General features: G+C 52.7%; 2 protein-coding genes across 4 annotated transcripts in view; both read left to right on the top strand.

Annotated features, from left to right (window-relative positions):
• WDR59 (WD repeat domain 59) overlaps window positions 1–11,305 on the top strand; it is a 46,202-nt gene extending 34,897 nt beyond the window's left edge. For 2 of the 3 annotated variants that reach the window (XM_010584259.1, XM_010584250.1), the window contains 8 exons: window positions 1,221–1,354; window positions 2,778–2,859; window positions 4,737–4,849; window positions 5,929–6,076; window positions 6,169–6,241; window positions 7,779–7,905; window positions 8,351–8,493; window positions 9,609–11,305. In XM_010584259.1, coding sequence (XP_010582561.1) covers window positions 1,221–1,354; window positions 2,778–2,859; window positions 4,737–4,849; window positions 5,929–6,076; window positions 6,169–6,241; window positions 7,779–7,905; window positions 8,351–8,493; window positions 9,609–9,844 — 1,056 coding nt within the window. In that variant the 3' untranslated portion in view covers window positions 9,845–11,305. Of the gene's footprint in view, window positions 1–1,220; window positions 1,355–2,777; window positions 2,860–4,736; window positions 4,850–5,928; window positions 6,077–6,168; window positions 6,242–7,778; window positions 7,906–8,252; window positions 8,494–9,608 lie in introns of those variants that run through there. The other variant, XM_010584267.1, reaches the window with a different exon arrangement.
• Window positions 11,306–15,126: 3,821 nt separating this feature from the next.
• Window positions 15,127–15,796, top strand: part of FA2H (fatty acid 2-hydroxylase) — a 12,790-nt gene continuing 12,120 nt past the window's right edge. Inside the window, exon 1 of the mRNA XM_010585210.1 lies at window positions 15,127–15,176. Coding sequence (XP_010583512.1) covers window positions 15,127–15,176 — 50 coding nt within the window. The remainder of the gene's footprint in view (window positions 15,177–15,796) is intronic.

Here is a 15,796-nt window from a genome sequence, read left to right as displayed (position 1 = left end):
CCTGTAGCCCAGCCTGCTCTTTAGGAGCACCCATGTGTTGCCTGTGCTAGCTCTGCCTGCGCTGCGGAGCCATCAGCACAGGGCTGCTTTGCTGGCTTCTTCAAAGGTACTGTTCTGCTTCAGATGGGGGTGTAGGAAGCCCCACCAGAAGTGTCTCAGGAGACTCTCCATAACTCAGTATGACCAGGAGACACTTCTGCACAGGAGCATGGACTCTGTGTGTCTGTGAGGGAACACGCCACAGGGGAGCAGCATTGCAAAGCATCCTTTGCTGCACTTAGGAACCCTGCATAGCAGCCAGTGCTTCCCTCGGTAGAGCTCCAGTGCCTTCTGCCTGTCGTGCTGCTGCACATCCTCTCATCCCTCCTCCTCACCCTCCTAGAGTGAGGAGCTGGAAGGGGCCAGGATACCAGCCAAATACTCTACGGTGTTTCATACAGCCAAGTAACTTTAAGCAGCTTGGTGTTTAGATGGTCTCCGTCTATTACTGGGAGTATTTGGGAATCATCTTGGCTTCTTGTTTTTGTTCCCTTGTGTTGATTCCTCTCCTTTCTTCTCCCCCCACCTTATGTCCTGAGCCAGCTGTAAGTAGCTGTGAGCATGGTAGCTAAGGATCCTTGCTAGGAAAACTTGGGCCCTGTTTTATCATCTGCCAATTGTTTGTTCGAAGCTGTTGATAAAGCAGGAGCTGGGAGCCCTGTCCTGGTGCTAAACAGGGGTGTACTCAAACACTGAAAGAAGAGACCAAAAGAGACAGTCTGGAGCTGTCAGCTTGCCCTGAAGCTCACTCAGGGCAAGCAGAAGCTGCCTCCCACATGCCTCTGTGCTGATGTTGGGTGAAGTCAGCAGTGGTCTGTGTGCAGAGGGTTCCCAGACCAGACCTCTAATGAGAATAATTGAGCTGTCCTGCCAAACCTGCCCAGGTTTGATTGGCATCCCGATGCTGATTTGTTCTCTTATTGGCTTTCACAGGGGAACTCACAAAAGACTTTTTGAGTGAGTTTGACCTTGAGCTCTCTGCCTTGACCTGCTTTTCACTTCCTACAGATGGAGATGCTTGTTCTCCTGGCATGTCACAGATGTTTTCCAGGGTAACACAGAGCCTTCTGAAAGGCAGGTTTGGGTGCTGCTTGCATTATTCCTGACCCTAGTGCTTTGTTCCCTGGCCCAAGAAGCCTGCTGTCCTCCTCCCCAGTAACACATTGCCATTTGTTCTGCAGAAATCAAGGAGGTGGAAAAGCAAACGAGAAGGGACAGATGCCAACAACCGACCCATCAAAGCCGCTGGGAAAGTTATTATCCAAGATATTTCCTGCTTGCTGCCTGTCCACAAGCTGCTGGGAGAGCTCTACATGTGAGTACGGGCTGGCATCCTTTCCCAAATGAAAACAGCCATCTTTGGCATTGCTGTGCTTTAATACTGAAATCAGTCAGCACTGATCTTTGAATGTTTCCTTACCTTCTTCCTCTGTTCTTGCCTTGCTGTTTTTTTTTACTGTATCCCTCTCTGCCTGTGAGAGGGCACTTGTTTCCTATAAATCTGAAAAGTGTGATGGAAGAAGTTTGTGATGGGGTATTGTACACAGTTTGAACTGGTGCTCCAGCATCATCACTGCAAATCTTACAGGTTCAGGTTTTTGCCAGCTAAAGAGAGAGATTATCAGTACAAATTCTTTTTCAAATCTCATGTTAAACTCCACGCTTAAATGCACAGGCTTAAAAATCCCAATAAATGCTCATTTTCAAACTATAAAAGTGTTAGTAGCTCATAAGGCTTTTTAATTTCAGAAGTACTTGGAATGCCCCATTCACTTGGAGACTTGGTTGTACAGGCGAGTGTCCGTCCAGGAAGTTTTTCTACTTTAATGGGAAGGATGGAGAAGTTCTGTGTGGTGTTTGTTGGGTTGGGTTTTTTTTTTGAAAAACAAGGGGCTTATTTTTCCAAACTATCTAATTCAGATAGTTACAAAATCTCCTAAATTTTTTCTCCCTTAGCTTTGGTAATACTGTCTGGTCCTTGACAGAATTTCCAGTCTGTGGACATTCAGGGAAGAAGCAGGCTTCTCTCCCAGGGGGGCTGGAAATCTTCCTTCTCTCTTTTCTACATTATTAAAAAGAATGTTCTTTAAAAAGATGTGTTGGACCTTTCTTCTCTGGATATCTCATGTGTAAACAGCCTGACTCTTTTCCATTTCCTGTAAGACCTTAAGCAGTAAAAGTGTCAAGTGTCTCAGGAAGATTTCTGACAATAAGCAGGAAAGCCCATGTGGGTTTCCTCAGCCCACCTTGCTGGCATCTTGGAGACTCCTCGGTGGGTGCATTACCCTACTGGGGAATAGGCTGAAGACCAACCTGTTTCTCCACAGCGTACCACCATCTCCCTCCAGGTCAGTGAGAGCAGACCAACAGGCTGAAGGGGAACAGGACCATGTAACCACCAGCTTCTAGGGACAAGAATGCATCTTGGCTTGATGGTATCCTGGCACAAGTTTAGTCCGATATCTCCTTGGAAATGGTGCTTTTTAAGATCAATCCCAGCTAGTTTGGCACTGGACTTGATGTGTGGTGTGTTAATGAAGATGAATAGTGGGAGAAGGATGGAGGTGATCCCTGAATAAGAGAGAAGGAATGGGATGGGATCCTAGCCATGCTAGCATGCTCGTATTGATCAGAAAGTTCTGAGCTGCTCGCTGCTGCCAGTACCACTTTCCCCCCATCCCAGCCCACCTTCATAGGTAACATGCAAGCCAGAGCTGAGCTATCTCCTTTCTTTTTAGACTGAATGTGAATAATATCCAGGAGACTTGCCAGAAGAATGCCGCCTCAGCCTTGGCTGTGGGACGGAGGGATCTCGTACAGGTATGACGTTAAATCAGACCTCTTCCTCAGCGTGCTGCACTACCCTCAAATGGCTTGTGCTGTCACCTTGATACCCAAAGAGCCATCTGGGTTTTTGGTGAACCAAAGCCTGTTGAACAGCCATGGCGGTGGCTTCTACCTCATTGACACTTGGCATTGAGAAATCCCTTCCTAGGGCTGCAAGCAGATTGTGTTATGCCCTTTGCCAGACTGAGTGAAGCACATTTTTCAGGGAATTCCTGCAGGCAAAGCCAGGAATGCAGCCTACTTTTGAGTCAGCAAATGGAGTAGCTGTGCACAGAGTTGCCTAGCTGCTGTCAGCATTTTGATTGGTGATTTTTTTCTTACTTATGTAATTGTTCTCATTGTTTGGTATTCATCTCTGCTGGCACTGGGTGCTAATTGCAGCTAGCTTCTCTCCAAGAGAGTCTGAGCCCAGGGACCCAGGTCCAGAATGGGGTTGGCTACTTGCCTTCAGCTAATAATAGGAGAAAAATGGCTGTTATGGCCCATCCTTTTCTGTGCAATTAGTCCATTGCAACAGGCACAACATTTGAGGACGCAGCAGTGCCTGAAAGAGATGGGAGCTGGCACTGCCAGAGGAGCTGTGCACCTCACCTGAGCGTTTGGCTCTTCCTAGACGTGGGCAGGGAACATGCATAGGCTTACCTGATCTAAGCAGAAGCAAACTCAAGCTGTTGTCTTGCTTCTTGGTTCTGCTAGACCAGGAGAGAGAAGGTAGGTCTAGTTCCCCTTTGTGCTTCATCTTGCTGTCTGGTTTGCCCACCTTGGACCAGGGCTTTGGTGGAATAACTTCAGCAAGATTCTCTGAGATACCTCTGTTTCTTGCTTGTTTTTCCCTGCCCTGTGCAACTCCAGCTTGTACTGCAGCTTGCCTTGTTCCTAGAAGACGTGGAGGCTTGAGTTGCAGGTTACATGTGAGATGTGCTCTATAGTAGTGTAGGAATTGGCATCTTTCCCATTTCCTTTCTGTGCTCTCTTGTACTCAGCCCTGTCCTTTAATCACTTTCTCTCCTGTTTCTTTCTCTCTGGTTGCACAGTGAGCAGCTGTGGGACTACTGTTCCTGGCTGTTCTTTGTACCTGGAGCATGTGTTTTTTCTTTACTTTTCCGTGTTGTCAGCTCTCTGATTTCTGCTGTCTTTCCAGCACTATGCTCCTTTTCCTTTCCTGCTCTTTTTTTCATGCCAAACTAGGAGCTTTGCTTTTCCCTGGAATATTCTAATTGCCCCATTTTAAAAGGCACAGCAGAAAAAACAGTTCTAGATCAGTGGTATAGAGACTGAAAGGATGGAACCGTTTTCAGAGTAGAGGATCATAAATGAAGGAGAAGTTTCACATGAAATCTAACAGTTAAACTGTTGGAGTAGAAATGGCAAATTGTACTTCTGTCTGTGCTGGGCTGTGCTAGGAGAACAGAGGTGTTCAGTAACACTCACAACTAATCAAAAGATACTTTTCATGCAAATAAATTCACCAGTAAACTTTCTGCCACCAGACATCTCTGAACCCAAGAACTGTATCAAATCTAAACCCTTTTGAGATTTGTGAATATAAAATGCACTAATAGGTCTGTTAGGCTACCCTGACAGGTCTGTTAGACTATAGACAATTCTTCTTCAAAGTTTAACCCAAACTCAAAGCACGTGGGACAGGGAGAGCTTCGGTTTTGTGTTACTCTACATGTTATTTGTGACACGGAGGCTGAAACTGCTGCCTGCTGCCAGAAAAAAAGAAAAAAAAAAAAAAAAGCAAGCTCCATTATTATCTGTCTGTGAGTGAATTTGTGCACACCTATGCCCTGGGAGTGTGGTTATTTCTAATTGTAGCTTTGATGCTTTTCCTTCCTGTCTGCCAGGTTTGGTCACTGGCCATGGTCGCCACTGATCTCTGTCTTGGACCGAAGTCTGACCCAGATTTGGAGATACCTTGGGCACAACATCCATTTGGACGCCAATTACTGGAGTCCTTGTAGGTGTCTGAATGCTGGGGAGGGGTTGGGGAATGGTTGCTGAAGCAGAGCCCTCCATAACTATGTACATTCTAAGGCATCATTTCAGATTTGGAGTAGTATGTATTTTTTTTTTTTTCCCCCTCTCAAGCCTGAGATGCATCAAGAAGGGAAGCTGCAAGTGTGTTTATGACATGCAGGAGGTAGCATTTGGCCTCCCGTCTAGCACCCAGGTCTTCCTTGGCTAACATTGAGCAATAGGCTAGGTACAGTTGGAGCTCTGCTTTCCAGCATGCCCACAATGCCTGACTTGGAGATTTTGGTTTTGTGCTCCCCACCTCCTAAATGAGCATGCTGGTGCAGCTGCTTTTTTCACCTCCAGATTCGCTGTTGCCATATAGCATTACTGGGAAATCATTCAACTGGTCTCAAAGCCAAGTGTTAGCTGCAAATGTCTTCCTGCCAGTGAATCTGTTCAGTAGGGGACATAATTAGTAATTGATATTATCTGTCAATACACCCTATTTGGAGGTACAGGATTTGTGTGGTGTACTTTGTATATTGTTGCTTGACCTAGCTCTTTCCTGCTGTATGGCAGCAGTGGGAGGGGGAACACAGGTAGTTCTTCGTCACTCTGAGTCTTCAGAGCAATCCAGAAACTTCACAGCTATCCAGAAAACGTGTGGTGGGGTTTTGCCTTGCCTTGTGATCTAGATGCAGGATGCTTGCTTGTAGAGGGTTTTGTCAAAAAGACATTGTGTCTGGGAGTGAGTCTAATGGCTCCAGCATTACATCCAGTTAAAATCAGTTCTATGGGCATTGTTCCTGAAGCTGCACAAACTTGGGATAATCAGGCCACAAGTACTGCTGGATTCCCCCACCTGTTAGGCCACGAGTGTTTTCAGAAGGAGGACTTGGCTCCTTAAAGGTATGACAGAAAAGACAACCCAGTCCTGCAGAACACACATGCCTCCTGTGGGCAGTAATGTGACCCAAATGGATTTATGCAACAGGCTCGAAATTAGTTGCCCTGGAGTCTCAATGCCTTTGCCACTGAATTTTGCCCAATCTCATACTGTCTCTCTTTTTCATTTCCCAGGCTGGCTCACTACTCACAGCTCCACGATGTGCAGACCCTGGCCATGCTGTGCAGCGTGTTTGAAGCCCAATCCAGGCTACAGGGCTGCCCAAACTCCTATGGCCCCTTTCCTCAGCGTGCCTCCAACCTGGCCTCCCACAGCCGATATGTATGACCGCCATTTCTTTCCCATTTCTCTTGGATATCTTTGAACATCTTTCAGGTAGATGACATGATTTCCTTTCCTTTCCCCCTCAACAGCCCAGCTTTACTTCCTCTGGCTCCTGTTCCAGCATGTCAGATCCTGGACTTGGCACTGGAGGCTGGAGCATAGGTACTGAGACCTGGGGAGTAAACAGAGGAACCTGCCTCCCTTCTGGCCTAGGTTTTAGATTGCTCCTATGGTGGGGAAAGAAGGGAGTTAGTACTGGCTGTGATTGCTGCCAGAGCAGCTTTCTGGGGTTTGGCCAACGTGATGTGACTCCATGGCTGGAAGTGAACAGGGCTTGCAGTAACTGTGTAAATGCTCTCGCAGTCCTGCCCCTTCTGACTTCTGTAGCATGCTGTCTGACTGGGCTTTGGAGAAATTGTTACAAACACCCTCGACGTACCAAGCTAGTCGCCTGGATCACAGGTTAACCCAGAGCTCACACTGCTGCCTTTTCCACATGGTGACAAGTAAAGGGACAGACCACTGTACTGGTTTGCTTCCAGCCTGGCTATAGCAAACACTCGGGGTGACTGCCTCAATGCTGCCTGGTGCCGTAGGCTTTCCACAGCCCTAGCGCTTTGCACAGTTTGAGGCTGTTATCCATGCTGACTACTCCTGGTAATTTCCTTGTCCTTCCTGTGCCTGGACATGGTTCCCAGGATTAGCTACTCTATCACCTTCCCAGGGATCAAGGTTGGGTTGACTGGCCTGCAGTTTCCTGGGTCCTCCCTCTTGTCCTTTTTGAAGACAGGAGTGACATTTGCTTTCCTCCAGTGCTCAGGTACCTCTCCCAGTCACCAGGATCACTCAACAATTATCAAGAGTGACCTCGCAATGTCATCAGCCAGCTAATTCCACAGAGTTTGGGGGGAAATGGCAATGCTGTGCTTTCTCCTGTCACTGGAAAAAACAGCAGTGGTTGGGAAGGTTGGGTTATTGGTGCCATGAGTACTTGCAGGCCTAAGGGCATTTTCTGCTGAGCTGTGAAGGTGTCAAAGACAAGTCACTCTAAAGGGCTCCAGTGTCAGAGTTAAAGCTGTTGGCTGATTGCTAGTGATATACATGGCCTGAGGCAGCATCAGCCCTGTTAGCACCAAAGCTGTAACTTTTCAGTTTGATATCAAAGCATCTGTGACACGGGGAAGAGTGCAGAATGGGGGTTAACAGAGCTGATGTTGTCTTATATTGGTTATTAGCAGTCTTCTCCCTGCCCCCAGGGCAATACCTTATATACAGAGGCCCCTTTACGTAACAGCAGCCCTGGTGATGAGAGTCCTCCCTGTCTAGGAAAGCGGAGCACAGACCTGCCGGGATTAACATTCCCAAGCAAACTCCATGGGATTGATTGCGTAGTTACTTTTTGTCTAAAGCGGAAGGCAAAAGGGATTCCTCCGTATTAGATTTCTCTGCCTGATGATCCCCATTCCTATCCTGTCACCAGAAGTGCAGTAGAAGCACTTGGCAAGTAGAGGTTGGCACTTAGTTTTCTGAGGTACGGCAGTGTTTGTAGGAATACAGAAGGTGATATGACCATGTCTTAGAGAGAAAACTGGGGTGTGCGAATGTGCGGTCTTCCATGTCTCCTTCTCCGGTTTTGAGGAAGTTTTGCTCGTAAGTGCTGTGCTTTCTGAGGTATGCTTACGACCTTTGATGCTTGCAGCAAACAAAGACATGGAGCAGGCCTCCACTCCCTGGTGCGAGTCTTCTCCAGATGACTTCCGTTACGGAAACCTAATGTATCCTGATCATCGGGAGCGTGAGAAAGACCAGCATGAGAAAAACAAAAGGTAGGTTGTAGCATGCCTTGGGGGTATTCAGGGATGCCTTACTCTGTGCCCAAGTCAGCTGGAACTCTATAGCCAGGTCTCTGTTGGTGGTGTGAAGACTAGAAAGAGAGTAGCATGCCTGCTCCTAGACAGTTTCATTCAGATGGTCATTTGGAGAAGCTTCATACTGCAGATCAACTCTGCTGGGATTGCATATGATACATCTACAGGTGGCCATGGTGGGGGCCCCGGGGCGGGGCAGTCCACCCATTGAGTCCACACTTGAGTGTAGAACAAGCGAAGGCCAGACCAGTTAGTGTTCAGTGATGTTTCAGCAACACATGGGAAGTAATCTGCCGCTCTTCTAGTGATGTGAGCTGGTTGCATAGCCATCACTGGGAAGAGGATTGCAACCAGAGTCTCTGAGAGCAAATCAGGTGGATGACAACCCTGTTTGTTCCTCAAGGCTCCTGGATCCTGCCAATACTCAGCAATTTGATGACTTTAAGAAGTGCTATGGAGAAATCCTTTATCGCTGGGGCCTGCGAGAGAAGCGGGCTGAGGTTCTGAAGTTTGTCTCTTGTCCTCCTGATCCCCACAAAGGAATTGGTGAGTGCCTGCTTCAGTCTGCTCTGGCTGCCCAGGCAGAGTCACAGCTCTGCCTCAGGAGCTTAGGAACATGCAGTCAGCAGGCAGGATGAAAAGTGTCCATTGATCTGCCCAGAGTTTAGCTCTGCCAGCAAATGGTTTTGGCTTCTTCGCAGCTCTGGGTGGAGATGAGCCTTGCAGATGTTGGTTCAAGGGCTTTGTAGACTGTAACATCTCTCCAGCGAAGCTGGCAATGTACATACTGCTACCCTAGCAATGTTCAGCTATTTATGCTGATGGCTATTCTTTATTCTCTCCGAATAAGAGCCCAGACATGCAGTGTCCTAATTCCTGCTTCTGGGCTGAATTGTCCTTACAGTGCCTGCGTAAAATTGCAAGATCTCTAACTGTGGGTGAGCTAGCCAAGAATAGGCAAACAGAGCGTTTCTCCCAAAATATTTTCAGCAGCATAGGTACCCAGAACTGCCGCTTAAGAACAGCTGCCAAAATGTGTTCTTCCTAGGCCTCTGGGAAAAAATGCACTTGACCTGGGAGGAGAGCAGCAGATGAGAGATGCCAGAGAAGCAGCAGTTGTCTCACCTTGTCACCTGAGACTCCTCCTAGGGAGTAACTAAAGTGAAAATTGGTGCCTTTGACCACTGCCATCGCCCCTCCATGGCTAATGGTCATGGCACTGACCGCGCTGACAGCACGCATCGAGTGTGCTCTGTGCTCTCTCCATGATGAGAAACAAAGGCTGTTCTCGTTTGCTCTTAGTTACACTTCATAGAGATAAGACAAGCGGGAAGCCTTCATCTCCGCAGCATGTGTCAGCGTGTCCCAAGCTAGAAATCAGACATATGTTCCCAGCTGACAGCTGTTTAGCCATCAGGGGAATTAGTGGGCCACTCTGTGCCCCAGCACGCCAATTGCCTGTTTCTTTGCTCCTGTATGGAGACCAAACTGAGACCTCTAAAAGTCACCATTCTCCCACCCTGAAGGATATTTGCGGCAAATCTCTTGGGCAGTGGGTTCAGGGGACTCGTTTCTCGAACGGGGGGCTGTATGCAGGGCTGCTTAGTCCACGATTCTGTCAGCACTAATTGTCTTGCTATCCATTTCTTTCTTCCCACCAGAGTTCGGCGTGTACTGCAGCCACTGCCGCAGTGAGGTGCGTGGCACCCAGTGTGCCATCTGCAAGGGCTTCACTTTCCAGTGCGCTATCTGTCACGTGGCAGTGCGAGGCTCCTCTAATTTCTGCCTGACATGCGGACACGGAGGCCACACCAGCCATATGATGGAGTGGTTTCGCACCCAGGAGGTGTGCCCCACAGGCTGTGGATGCCATTGTCTGCTCGAGAGCACCTTCTGAGCCGTCCTGACAGCAGGGCGCCTGTGAACTGGATTTAATACTTAATTCCCAAGCCATGTTGAACCAGCTCTGCTCCACAGTGTCTGGAGGAGATGCCACAGGGAGCTGAAGCAGGATGTCCTGGTGGTGCACTGCAGTGACGTTTACAAGTGCTTCCAGTATTCCTACACTTCCCAGGTTGCTTTCAGACTGATTTGACCAAACTCCCTGTGTCCATTGCTGGCAATGGATGCCAGACCAGAAAAATTGCTCTCTCCTGCAGAAGAGTGTGTGAATATTGGCTAGTCTCTGCTGGGATGAGGAGGTGTTAAAAAGCTCCTTTGGAAACAGCTCGCCTGGCAGAGCACAACTCATTCCAGCTACGTAGTGTCTTTCCAGGTGCCTCGTTACAGGGGCTCAAAGTGAGCAAAATAGTCGTCTTTGCACAGTTAAGGCAGAAATAATTTGCAACCAACGGTGAGCTCTAAAGGCGAACTGTAAACTGCGCTCAAAGAGCAAACAGTCCATGGGACTGTGCTCAGAGTTACTTTTGGAAGCAACAGGGTCCTTATTTTGAATGTCTTGTTTACATCGTTTAGATTGCCCCATAAAGCAAAAGAATGAAAGTATGTTTTTCAGGATTACTTCCTAAATAGCTTCCTAATCACTGGTCAGTGTCTGCGGCTGGTGTGAAGAGCCCAGCCACATGCCCGAGGTCACTAGGATTAATTGCTTTCTTCAAGCAGTTTTAGTACCATTACTCTTAAGGGTCTCCATCTCCTGCTCTGACCCAGTGATACAATGCACTTTAACTTGCCTGTCCCTGCCTTGTCAGTGACATGTCCTGGTGACTGGGAAAGGCACCTGCCTTTTGAGTTTGGGATCCACACAGCGTTTCCATGGATGGTGGCATCTGAGGGCATTTTGGAAAGCCTTTGCTTCCTTACTGGGAAAACACAAGGAGGACGCTTGCTCCATGCAACTCCTTTGGCTGTTTTCTCCAGACTCTATGGAGGGAATCAATGAATAATTTGAGATTTGCTGCTGATGTGCTTGAGTGGCGAGGCTCCTGAGCTGGGGAGGCAGCAATTTCTAGGGGAAAAGGGGTTTTGGAAGGGTGGTGGGATTCATGGAGGCAAAAGGTTTGTGCCTTTTCTTCCTCTGGAGCTTCAATTGGAGAATGTACCGGATTAATCTGTCTGTTTGGGGCTGTGCCTGCTGGGCACTCCCGTCCCGGGCATGCTGCTGTGTGGTTGCATGCACACCCCGAGCACGCAGCCTGTGCCTCTCCTGAGCAGGCTTCCACCTGAGCTTTGGTTTTGGGCAAATGTGTGGTCAGGGACGAGCCCGCTGGAGTAACCCGCCAGCCCATGCCAGCACGGATCCCTTCCTCCCGCGCTTGCCTGCTGAGCAGGGCCATGTGCTGTGCCTGCTCCCAACCTTTGTGCTAACTCAGGCTGGGGGATCCTGCCGTGGAGTAAACAGATGGTGTATCTTAAACATTAAAACATTAAAATTATTTTTTTAAGTGCTGTTCTGATAGAACTTGGTGTTGCTGTGCTAGTTCTCCCTCCATGGGGAGCCCCCAGCAGCTCTCCCTTCCAGCGTGGTGGTCAGTGTTGCACCCCATGGTTGGGCACCCCACGGCCCTCTCCCTGCACCCCAAACCAGGGGTCCCACTCCGGATACCTGTGCCCAGTGGCAGCAGAGACCTTCAGTAACTGGGGGGCTCACTGACTGCTGCTGGGACCGCGACCCTGGCTCTCGCAGCAGCTGCCTTCATACAGGGACGATGTGATGGCGCGTGGCACCGCGATGCCACACCAGCCTGGGAACTGCCCACGGGTTGTGATGCACCTCTTGCGAAAATGAAGCCGGGCGGTGTCTGAGCCATTGGTGAACCAAACCCCATGTCCTGCAGTTTGGGGAGGCCCCGGGCAGCGTCTGAGCCCCCAGCAAGCAGGCAGGCGTGCTGGGGTCCTGCCCAGCGCTGTGCCAGCCCTCGGGCGAGGGTGCTCTCTGCCGGGAGCCGCAGGGAGAGGGCTCCCGCCCTCCGCCTTACTACGTGACAGCCATTCAGCTTGGAATTATTTTCATTTCCATGCTTGAGTGTGCGTGTAGGTTGGAAGGGAAAGGAGACTTGTTATTTAAAGGTGATGGACTGACAGATCGTGGTACTTATGTGTGTTATTACAGTTCATTATGGTCTATCTCCATAGTATCTGAATACCTCCGAGGTGGAGGGCGGCTGGCGCTGCAGAGGGAGGCGGAAAAGCATTTGCCGTGGCTGTTTGTGCAACCCTGCACAGGTAGGTGGAATTTCTTCCTGGACGCTGCGGGCATTTGTCTCACACCCTGCAGCGTGTGCAGTGGTTGCTTTGGGAGCGGTCTTGCTCAATGCTGAAGTGACTACTGCAAGGAAACAAGGAATGGCTTATTCTCACCTGGCTGGAGCCTGGTGAGAGGAGAAATGCATTGCCTTCGCTGTGCTTGGCAGCCCCTGTCTGGAATAAATGATCAGAAATGGGGCGTGCTGCTGCACTGGTGACCCACGCCAGCCGCTTGTCCTCTTACCCATCTGCTCTTTGGACTAACTTGGTGCAAAAAGTTCCCAAATCTGGCCAAATCGCACTCTCCATTTCAGGCTTTAGAGAAGGGAGCAGGAGGGGGAGAGGAGGCAGGCACTGCTGGGGAAGTGGGTCTTGGCACAGAGCATGCCAGCGCGCCCCAAACCAGCTCTGGGGACACTGCCACAGTCAAACCAGGCAAATCAAATAGAGCATCCAGCCAAAGGCCAATGCCGCTGACCGTGGTCAGTCTTGCGTGCTGGGGTGCGGGGTGACCCCTTCATGGTTTCTGCTGGTGCAGGAACCAGGGGGCATTGAATTAAACCAGCCGCTCGGCATGAGGCAGGAGCGAGTTCTTTGTGCGCCACATGGGAAGGGGTGAAACCACTTCCTTCGGGGCATCATTGATGCCATGGGTTTGCCAGAGCTCCAGGAGCGACTGGGCACTTGCAGGGAGTGAAGCTCCATGCCAGACCACCACCGATGCTGCTGCCAGGCCAGAGAGCCCTGCCCATGCATCCCCAGCCGGCACCCCTCTGCGGAGATGCCGCCACGCCTCGCACCTGCTCTTGCCCCCTTCCCTGGCCATCACAGGAGAGCATGCCGAGCACGGGGAACCTTTGGGCCGACCCCAAGTAGGTGCTTGGGCAAGACTTGCTTCAGCTGCCTGCTGAGCGCATCCCCAGGGCCGTTACCAGTGCATCCGCCCTGGTTTTCCCAAGGATGGCTGGAAGAGAAAGCTCCCATGACAGCCCACGCTGTGCCCTCCAGGCCACCGTCAGTTTTTTAAACCCTTTTTGTGCTCTGCAGAACTAGCAGGCATGTAATGAGCATGGGGTGCCTTCCATGTCCCTGCTGAGGCTCTCTGTGCACGGAGAAGGAAGTTTAATCCCCAACAATCCCCAACAAACAAGAGTTTGGCAGAGAAACGATGATATCAGAGAAGGTGCCAAGGAAAACCTTTCCCTGTGGATGCTGCTCCTCACAGTGTCTGTATCGTCCCCCTCCTCCTCGTGCAGCCACAGCCCCATTAACCCAGCGTCAGGCTCTGCCAGCGCTGCAGGGCCTGATCCTGCCCAAAGCCCAACGGCACATTCCTGCCGTCTCCCTCGGGCCGGCCCCAGCGTCTGTCTGTCTGTCTGGTGGGTAAACCAGTTCAGGAACTGATGAGCCAAAACCATTTGGTTGCTTTCATTTTGGCCAGGCTGATCATCAGCCAGCTCCACTCCCCAATGCTGCTCACCCCAGGGGCCGGCACGGCATGGGGAGGGGGATGGTGGTGGGGACGGGTGGCCATCGGCAAAGCCCTCCGCAGCTGATTTGGTGCTGTTACGGCAGCGTCTGCCGTACAGCTCGGTCCCAGCACCGTCCCTCTCCCACTGCCACCAGCGCTCGGTGTGTCCCTGCTCCGGGGGGTGACGGGGTCCCTCTGATCCTCCATCTCCATCCTCACCGCAGAGCTGGGGGTCGGCTCGCCCACCCTGGGGACATCCCTGTTGCTGGCGTGGGGGAAGGAGCCCCTGCGATGGAGCCCGGGAGCCATCAGCACCCTGAAATGAGCGCAGGTGGGGTGTCAGCTCACAACGGGCTCCCTGATGTCCCCAAGGCCTGCTGCGGCGGAGCTGGGGACGGCAACCCCTGCGTGCTCAGGAGACGACAGTAGCAGAGACGCACCAGGGCAGCCGGTGGCTTTGCACCCTGTGCTGTGCCGGGGAACCCGGGGCTGGCAAAGGCTGGATCCTCCCCTGCCCCGAGCTGGGACCACGAGCGAGCCCCCAGCGTGGCCCTTTGCGGCACGGGGTACCCAAGGGACTTGGACACCCCGAAACCTGGGCGTGCGGTGCATCCCCCTGGCTTCTGGGCCATCCCCGTGGCACCCGGCCTTGCCTTCGCTCGCCCTCCTTGTCCGCGAGTGCCAGTCGGGGCGTGGGTGGGAAGGGAAGGGAAGGAAATGCCTTTCCCCGGTTTCACCGGCCCCTGCGGCTGCGGGGAGAGGCTGGGGCAGACCAGGGAGCGCTAGGGGCCGCTGCTCCCGGCACCGCCGTGGCCACGGGACGCCGTTGGCAGGGCTGGGCCACGAAGGACGTCCTGGACCCACGCCGCTGGCAGGACTGGCCGGGGCGACGGCGAGGCGGCACGGCTGGCGGGGATGGCACGGCGGGGGTCGCAGCCGGGGGTCCCCTCTGCCTCCCCCAGCGCCCTACGACGGGACGGTGGCCATCACGCCCACCTCGGGCACACCTGGGGGTCCGTCTGGCGTGCCCACCCGCCGTGGGATGCGGGTGCAGCAGCCTCCGGCTGGTCGCCCCGGCTCATCTGGATCTGCCTCCGCCCCCACCTCGCCCCCACACTCACCCAAAAAAACCTTAGCTCCCGACCGGGAGCCGCCCTGCCGTGCCGGAGGGCCGCGCCGGGGCTGAGCTCACCCACCCGCACCGGGGCCGCCCCGGCCGTGGAGGGTGTCGGGAAAGCCCCCCGGGAGAGCGGGGTGTCCCACCCCCCCCAGCCTCTCGGGGCTCCTCCGGCCTCCCGCCCGGCCCCCAAAGGAGGTTTTTGACCACCACCCCAAACCCCTGCCGTGGGCCCCGGCTGCACCCCTCCGCTGATGCACCGAGGACGCGGCCCTGGCTGGGAACGTGCCCCCCCAAACCCCCGCTGCTCCCATCGGGCTGGAAAATTAACCTGTGCCCCCCCCCCCAAAAAAAGGACTTTTTCCCCCGAGCTGGTGGCAGGGCGATGGCGGGAGCCGGGCGGGGAAGTGGAGCCGACGCCGGCCACCGCGGCGGGTTTGGCATCTGTCTTGATTAAAGGCCTCGCTTAACGACCGGCCAGCCGTGCCCGCCAGCACCCCACGGCACCCCAAAGCCGGGGGGGCCGGGGCGGGGGGGTCCCCATTCCTGAGCTGGCAAGCCTCGCCTTAATCACTGGCTGCAGCCCGGTGTGGCCGGCGACGCCAAAATTTGCCGGCACGTGGCCGACCCCTGTGGTCAAGGGTGTCACCCCAAAGCACATACCCCCCTCCCCAAATCCCAGCGGCTGCTCGGAGGGATGGCTTTCCAAAAAATGGGGCAAAAAAGCTCCTTTCCTGTTGTTCTTTGTGATTTATTTGTCTGTGATTCTCGGAGGGGGGGTTAGAGGTGCTCCTCGGCCCCGGCACCCCCTCCCCCCCGGCTGTGGTGCCGCCCGCCCGGGCTAATTGCATGTGTGAAATTTAATTAAATATTGAAATAAAGCTGTAACCAGCAGGGGGGGGACACGTAGAGCCGGGGTGGGGCGGCCGCGGGAGGGACCCCCGCACTCCGCGGGAGTTCTGAGCAGGGACTGGGGTTTCCTCTGCCTTGGCCACCGCGGAGCTGGGGGGGGGTGGCACCCTGGGAAGGGTGATGCCTCCGGGGGTGCCCCCCCC

This window comes from Haliaeetus leucocephalus, unplaced genomic scaffold, assembly GCF_000737465.1.
Source record: "Haliaeetus leucocephalus isolate CR32 unplaced genomic scaffold, Haliaeetus_leucocephalus-4.0 Scaffold92, whole genome shotgun sequence".
Lineage (NCBI taxonomy): Eukaryota > Metazoa > Chordata > Aves > Accipitriformes > Accipitridae > Haliaeetus > Haliaeetus leucocephalus.
The sequence above is the reverse complement of the archived record's forward strand: the minus strand, read 5'-3'. Positions and strand labels throughout refer to the sequence as shown.